The sequence below is a fragment of the Lactuca saligna genome, chromosome 8 (genome assembly GCF_052625555.1).
Source record: "Lactuca saligna cultivar CGN05327 chromosome 8, ASM5262555v1, whole genome shotgun sequence".
Taxonomy (NCBI): Eukaryota; Viridiplantae; Streptophyta; class Magnoliopsida; order Asterales; family Asteraceae; genus Lactuca; species Lactuca saligna.
Window position 1 is genome coordinate 93770174 of NC_136424.1, and position 11567 is coordinate 93781740.

The 11567-nt window shown below is 36.7% G+C and overlaps 1 protein-coding gene across 1 annotated transcript; it reads right to left on the reverse strand.

Annotated features, from left to right (window-relative positions):
* Nucleotides 1–9079: 9079 nt before the first annotated feature.
* Nucleotides 9080–11306, reverse strand: LOC145010999 (putative protein phosphatase 2C 24). Its single transcript, XM_078969603.1, has 4 exons — nucleotides 10730–11306; nucleotides 10309–10623; nucleotides 9692–9797; nucleotides 9080–9503 (listed from the first exon to the last, which is right to left on the reverse strand). The coding sequence occupies exons 1-4, from the start codon at nucleotides 11180–11182 to the stop codon at nucleotides 9172–9174; spliced, it is 1206 nt and encodes a 401-aa protein (XP_078825729.1). The 5' UTR covers nucleotides 11183–11306; the 3' UTR covers nucleotides 9080–9171.
* Between the last annotated feature and the right edge of the window lie 261 nt (nucleotides 11307–11567).

Below are 11567 nucleotides of genomic sequence, written 5' to 3' on the forward strand. Positions count from 1 at the left end.
TACTATTATTATCTGTAAGAACCAGGTGTTCAAACTTTATGATGGAATATAAATGTTGTTTTGTTTACTGTTGTACTTGTTATATATATTCAGTTTATCTGTGATCCATAAACTTAGTCGTGCTCCCGGCATGTTCCGCCTTGGGCGTGGGTGTGACATAATACATTCCTTGAGACCTTCCAGAGGGTCTCTCCCAACCCTAAGGATCATAAAATCGAAGCTTTACAGTCATGCATGTCCAATGCATGACTTGAACACCAGTTAGGTTAATAAGAGGGAAAATGATATCAAGACTCATGCTTGGAGTCTAAATCAATACCAAAACTCATATTTGAACTTATACTAAAAGTAAATGCATAAATGGACCATAAAGTTGCTAACTTTATGGATCTCATGCATGCTATCATACCCATCCATAAAAAGGAAAGCATAAACCTTAGATCTAGTGTGCATTAGAGATTAAGGTAGAAGCTTTATGACATTCAAGGGTCCAAAAGCACTGTAAGGTGATGAGGTAGGAGCTTGATTGTCAAAAAAGATGCGCCCAATAAGTCTTCTTCTTCTTCAAAGAACCAAAAATCACTAAATGAGCACCAAACATCACCATGAACAACTAGGGTTAGCATGTCTGAGATTTAGAGAGATGGAGACTGAGAAATGAACCCTAAAACAAGGTTTAGAGTGCTTAAATACGAAGCAAACCCTAAAAGATCATGGGCTTGGCTGTAGCAGCTCTCACATCGTAAGCCCTTATGTCTCACGTTGTGAGCCCTTATGTCTCACGTCATGGGAATGGTCCAAAATGCGCTTTCTCATATTTTGCTTGTTGTCATGACCATCCAATGTTTACGTTGTGACACTCGATTTTCCTCAAAAATAAATATTTCTACCCCTTGAAACCCTAAATTGATCCATCCTAGAAAATGGGTGTTACAAAAATTAACTAGATAATAGGCTTATAAACATAATACATTTGCATGATCATTGTTTAAGGTCTTATGTGATATGTGAGCCAATGGTGATGATCGGTCACCATCTAATAATTGTATTGTACTAGTAACTAACGACTTATTGGAATAAAAATTACATGGATCGCTATTCTTTTATATTTTAACACGCGATAGTTATTTAATATTGACATAAATTGCTTACAGGGAGATGATGTTTTAATATCAGTGACCGAAAAATATAAAATGAGAGCTTGTTAAATTATTGAAAGGTATCCTAATATGTTCAATCTAAAGAATGGAACATGCTAACTCAAATTATCTAACTTATGGTTCGTTTGATAGTTGTTATCTGAGAAAGTGTTGTTTTGGAAAGTTTATTTACTGGGAAAAAAACATGTTGTTTGATTTTACATCTGATTGACTATGCTAAATGATGAAAAATGATAATTCAGCCAGAAAAATATGGTTTTTGGGCTTTATGGGAAAGACATATCTTACCGGGAAAGATCATTTTTTGTGCAAATCAAACAAATTTTTCGGCTCATTCAATCAGAATGATATGTTTGGACCCGAAAAGATATCTATCAAACGGGGCCTATGATTGTTTAATGTGTGGTGCCGTTAAGAATAGTCAACCTTGTAGGATGAGATTGTTGGGCTTCGAATCAGCTTAAGTGTCCGTGGGCTTGTGTTTTTTCTTGTGCAAAGGCTTTTCCTTTTGTGGGAAGGGCTTTTTGTAGTGAAAGTACATTGTATCTTCTTTTCGGTTTAGATTGTAGGGTAAAAAAGAAATATTAATAATTCTTTTTACAAAATTTCATATTCTTTTAATATTGAAGGTATAAGAATATTATATAAGGATGCAGACTTCAAAATCTAAAAAAAAAAATTATATTAAAAATGATAATTGTGAGTGAAAATTACTATTCTAAAAAAATATCAAAATATAATAATAGATTTTGTACAAGTTTGGACAATGTCAAACTTATGTTTTCATAAAATTTATGGGAGCTGATACATCTATTTTTTTATTTTATCCTTTCACTTAATAGAATATTAGTTTTCCAACTATACTCGTTTTGTTAACTTAGAAAAAATATGAAGAGAGAGAAAAGAATCTGAAACGAATTTAGCTAATATCCTTCCTAATCGGCTTTCAAGAATCCCGTTCTTTCATCGACGTTCGTCGCTCCTTCTTCGTAGGTCACTAGTCACGGTCCTTCTTCGCCTCTCGCCAACCACTGCTGGTACTTCTCCGCATTGTGTTCCAGCCTTCAAAGCTACAATAACTATCTTTGTTGACAAAATAAGACCTAGGGTGTCAAAGTCTTCCAACCCTATGATGAACACAGTTAATGAAGGCAACTACAATGGTGGTTGCCAAGACTATAAATAGAGACTTCATTCTTCAGTTGTAGGCATCCCAAATGCAGAGAAACACAGAGTATAACACTTAGAGTCAGAGGGTTGGTTTTTTGTAATAATTGAGTGTGAGAGTTGCTCCTCCTATTGTAATTCTATTTTAGTGTATAATAGAAGAGTTTTCCAACCCAACAACTGGTATCAGAGCTTGGTCTGGTGTCCAGGGAATTATTTAAGAATTTTTCTATTTTTTCGTCAAATTTTTTAGTCTCAAAATCCATTTATGGGCACAACATTAGAAAGGTCTCGTTTCAAGGATTTCGAAAATATATTTTTTGTAATTTTTTGACCACGGGAAGACCTCCAAAACGCCGGTCAAAGTTGGTCAAATCTCGCAGGAAAAGTCGCTTGAAAAACCAGGTGGCCGGAGAAGAAGAAGTGACATCATCAGTGATGTCATCATTGACAAGAATTTCGGAAAGTTGCAATTTAGCCCTTGAACTTCTAGAAAATTGCACACAGGTGTTCTGAAAATAACGGTTTTGGTCCATGGAGTTCTGAAAAGTTTCAGAAAGGTCCTTGGTTCGCAGAAACATTTCAGATTTTCCCCTGTAAGTTCCGAAATTATAGTTTAGCCCCTATAGTTTTGAAAAATTACAAATTAGCACATAACTTTTTAAGAAATTATATTTGTATCCCGAAAAATTCTACCCCACCATTTTTGACGCTTCCGAATCCAACCGAGAGCACGATTTTATCTAATTTTTCTTCGAAATATTTGTAAAATAAATTTGCAATTATTTTTGATGGAATCTACAAGTACAATTACGATGGTTCGACTTACGCCCACAAATTACAACATGTGGAAGCCAAGGATGGAAGATTTGCTTAATATGAAAGATTTAGCAGAGCCTATAGAAAAGCAAGGCGTCAAACCCGACATGAAGACAGATGAAGTTTGTTCGATAATAAACAAGAAAACGGTGACGCAAATTCGATAGTGGATCGGCCACAGTGTTTTTCATCATGTCTCTCAAGAGACAGACGTGTACAAATTTTGGGGGAAGCTTGAGAATATGTATCAGGAAAAAACAACACGCAACAAGACCTTGCTGATGAGGCGCCTTGTAAACCACAAGTTACGAAGTGGTATGTCAATAACTGAGCATACGAGTCAATTTCAGGATCTCGTAAACCAATTCGGTGCTGCTAATTGGGTTCTCAAAGATGAGGAACAAGCCATATTGCTTTTGAGTTCTCTACCAGATAATTAGGAAATGCTTGTTGTGACACTCAACAATTCTGCCCTCGGTGGTAAAGTGGCAATGGAGATAGTCACTGACGCCCTAATGAACGAGTAAGCCAGAAGGAAAGAAGTTGGTACAAACCAGTCTTTTGCCCTCGTGTCAGAAAACAAATAAAGAGGCGGAGGAAGAACTGGAGGTAGAGGTCGAGGTAGAGGAAGACATGGTCAAAGTAGAGGAAGATCCCAAGATCGAGGGAAATCATGGGACCGAGGGAAATCACGAGAGCGGGGTAAATCTTCAAATACTTGGTTTAAAGGCTATTGCAATCATTGTAATTATTATGGCCACAAAAGGAGTGATTGTTGAAGGTTGTTACGAGAGCAGCCCGAGACAAGCTAAAATTCAAGCAAGGAGAATAGTGAAATCATGGTCACCATAACACACGATGTTGCCCTTATTACATACATGGAGGAAGAATGCCTACATGTTAGAACTCATGATGATGAGTTGGTGATTGACAGCGCCACATCATATCATTCGACTCCAAACTAGGATTTATTCACTACTTATAAACCTGGAGACCATGGTACCGTGAAGATGGGAAACACTAGTTTCTCAAGCATTACTTGTATTAGTGATGTGCATTTAAAGATAAATGTTAGATGCACATTGGTGTTGAAAGATGTTCGACATGTCCCAGAGCTGAGAATGAATCTTATCTCAGTTGGAGCTCTTAATGTCCAAGGATATGATAATCAATTAAAAAATGGTACTTGGAAGTTGTTAAAAGGTGTTATGGTTGTTGCAAGGGGACAACTTGATGGTACTCTTTATAAAAGCCATGCAAAGCTACTTCAGCCAAGTCTCAATGCTATTGAAGAAAAGACATCACCAAACTTGTGGCATATAAGACTAGGCCGCATGAGCGAGAAGGGATTGACGACTCTTGCAAAGAAGGAGTCCATTTCAATGGCAAAAGATGTTGCCTTGGATTCTTGTGAATATTGCCTATTCGGGAAACAACACAGAGTTTCCTTTAGCTCGACAAGAAAGGACCGCTCTGAGTTGCTGAGCCTTGTCCACTCCGATGTATGTGGACCCATTCAAGTAGAATCTCTAGGTGGAAGCCGGTATTTTGTAACATTCATTAACGATGTATAACGAAAGGTATGGGCATACTGTCTGAGGACAAAGGACCAAGTATTGGACCGCTTCAAAGCTTTTCATGAAATGGTGGAAAGACAAACAGGCAAGCAATTGAAATGTCTCAGATCAGATAATGGAGGCGAGTACTATTCTTGTGAGTTCTCTACATACTGCACGGAACATGGTATCAGACATGAAAAGACTATCCCACGAACCCCAAAACACAATGGTATAGCAGAACGGATGAATCACACCAACATTGAGAAAGTTCGATAAATGCTCAGCATGAATAAACTCCCAAAGCCATTATGGGTGAAGCTGTATTGACAGCTTGCTATCTAATAAATATGTCACCTTTTGTTCCACTAAATTTTGAAATTCCATAGAAGATATGGACGGGTAAAGACATATCATATTCTCACTTGAGAGTATTTGGGTGTAAGGATTTTGCACATGTACCAAGTGAATTGCGGAAGAAGTTGAACCTCAAATCCACTCCATGCATCTTTATTGGACATGGAGATGATGAGTTCGGGTACAAACTATGGGACCCAGAACTAAATAAGGTTATTCGAAGTGGAGATGTGGTCTTCTATGAAAACCCGATTTCAAGGCATTGATTAGCAAGCAACCAGGCTCCAAAGTTTCAGAAATAATATATGAAAATATAAAAGATGATTCCACGGAAGAAGAGGATAAAGAAGTCGATGATGCAGATCAACAAGGTGTTGAGCAGGGGGACCTTCCACCCCCATGATACTTTAGATACATTTCCAGAAGTTACAAACGAAGGAACTCAAGTTAGACGATCCGAACGAGTACGTGCTCCATCAACAAGATATTCGACTTCAAACTACATCCTTCTTACTAGCGAGGGGGAGCCAGAGAGCTTTCAAGAAGCTCAATCTCATATTGACAAAGCAAATTGGCAGAATGCCATGGAAGAAGAAATGAATTCTTTGCAGAAGAATCAAACATATGAGTTAGTAAAACTCCCCAAAGGAAAGAAAGCCTTGAAAAACAAGTGGGTTTTCAAGCTAAAGAAATACGGCAAGGGAAATACTATGAAGTATAAGGCAAGAGTCGTTGTCAAAGGTTTCCAACAAAAAGAAGGAATCGAATTTAATGAAATTTTTTTGCCTGTTGTGAAGATGATGTATATTCAAGTTGTACTCGGACTAGTTGCCAGTGTAGATCTCGAACTTGAGCAGATGGATGTGAAAAAAGCCTTTCTCCATGGTGATTTGGATGAAGAAATATACATGGAGCAGCCTGATGGCTTTAAAGTCCTAAAGAAAGAGCGTCTCGTTTGCAAATTAAAGAAGAGCCTTTATGGTCTTAAGCAAGCCCCAAGGCAATGGTACAAGAAGTTTTGATTCATTTATGATGAATCATGAGTACAAGAGAACCGTTGTAGACCACTATGTCTATCTGAAGAAGTTTTCAGATGGGAAATTTTTCATCCTTTTGCTCTACGTGGATGATATGTTGATAGTGGGTCAAGATGCAACGATGATCGACAACTTGAAGAATGAGTTGTCTAAGTTCTTTGATATGAAAGACTTAGGTCCAACACAACAGATATTGGGCATGAAAATTATCCATGATATAAAATCAAGAAAATTATTCTTATCACAGGAAGAGTATGTTGAACGTGTGATCAAAAGGTTCAACATGGAAAATTCCAAGCCCGTTGGAACACCCTTGGCTAATCACTTCAAGTTGAGTAAGAAAAATTGTCCCTCTTCTGAGAAAGAAAAAGAAGAGATGAAAGCAGTCCCTTATTCCTCAGCCGTAGGAAGTCTTATGTATGCGATGGTTTGTACAAGACCAGATATTGCTCATGCTGTTGGTGATGTGAGTAGATATCTAGCTAATCCGGGAAAACAACATTGGGAAGCAGTCAAATGGATACTTCGATACCTGAAGGGTAGTTTGAAACTATGTTTATGCTACGGGCGATCAAAGCCAACCATGGAAGGTTATACAGATGTGGATATGGCAAGAGACCTTGATAATAGGAAATCTACATCAAGTTACATTTTCACATTAGAAGGGGGATCTATCTCGTGGAAATCCAAGTTACATAAGTGTGTCGCACTGTCAACAATAGAAGCCAAGTATATTGTTGTCATTGAAGCTGGGAAGGAGCTTTTGGATGAAACAGTTTCTTCAAGAATTAGGCTTTCCACAAGAAGAGTACATCATTCATTGCGATAGTTAGAGTGCTATGGACCTGAGCAAGAACTCGATGTACCATTCCCGCACAAAACATATGGATATACGTTATCACTGGCTTAGAGAAGCAATTGAGGGACGAAAATTGAAGTTGTTAAAGATCAACACTAACAACAATCCGCCAGACATGCTAACAAAGGTGGTGACACAAGAGAAACACAAACTATGTGCTGACATAGTTGGGATGAGGATTGTTGGACGGAGACTGGAGGGGGAGATTTGTTGTGTTCCAGCCTCCAAAGCTAAAATAGCCACCTTTGTTGACAAAATGAGACCTAGGGTGTCAAAGTCTTCCAACCCTATGATGAACACAGTTAATGAAGGCAACTACAATGGTGGCTGCCAAGACTATATATAAAGACTTCATTCTTTAGTTGTGGGCATCCCAAATACAGAGAAACACATAGTATAACACTTAGAGTGAGAGTGTTAGTGAGAGGATTGGTTTTTTTGTAATAGTTGAGTGTGAGAGTTGCTCCTCCTATTATAATTCTATTTTAGTGTTTAATAGAAATGTTTTCCAACCCAACACTCCGGTCGTCGCTGTTTTAGCTATTGTTGATTTCATCTGTTTAGTCATCAGGCTTAAAGAACAAAGCATCTTACAAGTTTGATTATAGTCTGGATTAATTGATTATTAAGTCTTCTGATTCATCTCTTTTATGGACATTTTGATTACACTGATGATATCATTATTCTGATTTTATTTGTTTCAAAGGTCTTTGATTATATTGTTGTTTTAGTTTCTTCATAATGTGATGGTCATATAGTTGATTTCATGTGTTTCAATTTTTTTTATAAGTTGTTGATTATATTGCTAATTTCATTTGTCTGATTTCATTTGTCTCATCTGCTGATTTCATTTGGTTACTGCTAAATAAGGTTTTTATGTTTTGAATCAAACTATCAATAGATTGAAATTGATTCAAACTTTTGTCATCAAATTAGAATGGACTCAAACGTTAGTGTTGGAATGGATTCAAAGTATTAAATGTTAAAACTGATTGGAAATGACATTATCATAAGATTGTTGATTCCATTTGTATCTGATTGGAAATTTGGAATGAATTCAAAAGTTTCACTATAAAAAAAACATAAATATTCAAGGTGAAAATGAAAATTGATGTTCAACCTTGTATAAAGAAAAATTAGACAAATAGAAATTGATATTTTTATAGAAGAAAAAAAAAACAATTGATAAATTAGGAAAAACAAACAGTTCGTTTCTCTCTCTCTTTATATATTTTTGATAATTAAAAAACACTTTCTTCTTACACCGTTATTGATTAAAAGAAGGGCATAAAAGGAAAACCACTACAAAAGTGGAAGAATGAAATAAACAAGGGATATATCAACTCCCAAAATTTATATAGGAATTCGGACCTTGCTCAGTCCATCAAGAACGTAATTGGACCGCCATTGCAGACTTGCAGTCACTTTCGTAAGCCCAATTTTGGAAAACTTCCAAAATCAAACTAAACCTCCACCTTTGTTCAGCTTGACAAACTCCTCCCTGATTGTTTAAATATCAAACCAGGGTTTCGTTTCAATATTTCAAGCTTTTTTTGGTTTGATATTTTCAATCACACAACAAAAAGAGTACATGCTTAGATTGCAATTTTTAATTACTTCATGTAAATAAAATAAATCCTGAGTTAAAAACAATTTGGGTGGGAAAAAAACTTATGTTTATCGGCACCGGTTCATAAGTTGGTTCAATACACACAAAACACAATACAAATCAGTCTTTTCTCTATAATAAAGAGGTATCAAGAAATTTTAAGTTTAAATCATGCAAAAAAAGATGATGATTTAATAAATCCTTTGTCATGATTCTTTAACTAAATTATACAGGTATGATAAATAGAGTGTACGGATATATTTACAAAACTTTGTTAGAGAGCCAACACAATTACACATGCCATTTTGAAGTTTCTATACCAAACCGAGTTTATTAGATTTGTCCTAAAGGAAGATGAAGAATCAAGAACCACCACAACTTGTCTACAAGGCATTTCTAGATGTGGGGAAATTATATAAGCAAAAACTAATGGTATTATGTTTCTATATTTGTTATTATTATAGTTTGTGATAATTATATTAGAAGTTACATACAACCAAAACAAGATAGATTCATGTTATGCTTCGTGCCTAGTTTCAATTTAAGGTCGACAATATAGATTTTTAATAGATTCTCCACACTAGAAAAGGTTGGATTTTTCCTTATTTTATTTGCAATTATTTCTTAGATCTATAACAACAACACTAACATTGTCCATAGTTCGTCGTGCCAACGCCAATTTCGTTAATAGCAACGACGCATCTAAACAACCCCTATCACAATTCTCATACTCAGACGCATCGTTCATCGGTGGACTCTTCATCTCCGCCGATGGTCCATTTCCTTTCAGACACATCTTCGCCAACCCACAAGCTGTCTCATTTGACACGACGTCCCATAGTCCATCGCTTGCAAGTATCATAAAATCATCTTCCGATGTTCGATCTGTAATCGTCACCTCAGGCTCACAACTCACATAGGGTTTCAAATAATTATCACCTGAAAGATTATTGAATATATTGTTATACCAGTCTAATTTTCACAAGTAATTATATAGGGTGTTTAAATGGTAAAATGGAATGTCCATTTAGCTAACCCAATAAAAAAACCTTAAAAATTATATGGGGTGTTTAAATGATAAAATGGGGTGTCCATTTAACCAACCTCAATTTATTTATTGTACTTACCGATAGCTCTAGACATGGCGAGAACACCACATACTCTCGCGCCTTCCCAATATAAGACTCTCCCACCGGCAGCTTGGATTCGGTTGAGTTCATCAGGACGATCAGGCTATAAAAAAGTTCAAATATAAATCTCAAGTCGCAATAAAAAAAAAGGCCAAAAGGAACTTAAATAATCTATGACGTTAGCAATTTGATAGCCGGCATCCACCGTGATGAACTCTAAATAATTTAATGGTTTGTTATATTATTATTTTATTTTTTTATCTAGCTCCATTTATTTTTTCTGTAATCAGTTTATATTTCTAAACAGAATTTATGTATTTATAAGCTAGAGTTTTATTTATATTTAAAAAAAGCAAAATGTGTACATATTTTCATATGCTATCCCCAAGCGGTGAGTTTATATTTTATTTTTAATTTTTTTTGTCCAAAACAACCATTAATTTTAACTACAATAATTTGTTAAATATTCTTTATTATTTATATAAAGGACAAAGATTGTTGTTATACTACGTACAATCTATTAATTAATGAAAGGTTATGGAATGTATTATGTATGTATGTATGAAAATAAACGCTACTTTGATACCATTTTAGGAAGACTGTCTATCACTAACCTTGTGATCGGTTGATAAAGGGATTGCCTTGCCATTTCGACAAAGCACCGCCCTTGAATCACCACAATTTGCGACGATGATCTTTTCCGGTGTCACGACTGCCACCACCGCCGTGGATCCGACACCGTAGGACTCAGGAGCATGAAGCTCACACTTGCAGTCTCCGTTTATAGCTTCTTGGTTCCAAACTGTTACTTCCTCATCCATTCGACTATAGCTTCGTTCCATCGTGTTCTTCCACTCCCTTGATTCCATCTCTGTGTTGAATTCTTCCTTCACCAACATGTGTAATCGATCCTTGCACCTCTGTGCAACCTATATATAATATAATCCAAAACATCCATGTTAATTAAAATGATTCAGAAACAACTTCAATTTTGTGTTGATTAATTCATGGATTTGATATACTTGTATAACATACATGAGAACAACCATGGCCATCGTAGACGCCAAAGTAGTGTACATCAGATAATTTATCATCATCATCTATTCCAAGAAAGCTCGGATGAATCGCAACCGCATCTTCCATTTCCCTCCGGCGTCCACACACCGATGCAACTCCAAACTTAGGAATCGATTCACCATGATAAAAGCCACCGGAGCTCGAAGCAACTACAGGCGTATTAGCTTTGACAACATCTGCTTGATGATGATCATCATCGATGGCGTCGACGTAGCATGCACGAGAGAATGAGTCTGGTGAGACAGATACCTTCGATTTCTTGAATCTGTTATCGGTGACTACCGCCGGAACTCCGGCTACAAACTTAACTCTTCTGATTTCCATTCTCTTCCGACGTGCTGCTCGTGAACTCGACGTGCCGGAGGTTGACGCCGCCTTGTCACTCATATACCCACAACATATTTCCGCCATTACTACAATCGAAGGTAAATTAAAATTTAAAAGACGTCTCAAACACAAACGAATTCCGATTTGTTGATCAAAGTCAAATTCCCAGTATCCTAAAAAACCATGGATTTGAGTATGTAAATAGATTGAAAAAGAGAGGCGGTGTGGTGAAGGAATTTAATAGGAGCTTTTGGTTTTCGCCACGTAGGGTGCTGCCCGTTGGAATTTGGGGCAGATTACAGAGTGGTGGCCCACAAAGAGAAGAAAGCGGCTGATCAAGACCGTTGATATGACGAAGGGTCAATTTGCATTCTGACACGCATGTGGTCAGTGATACAGGGTAGGCGCATACGTGGCAAGGAGGTTCAGGTACGAGATTGTGCCGAATTTGAATACTTTATTTATGTTA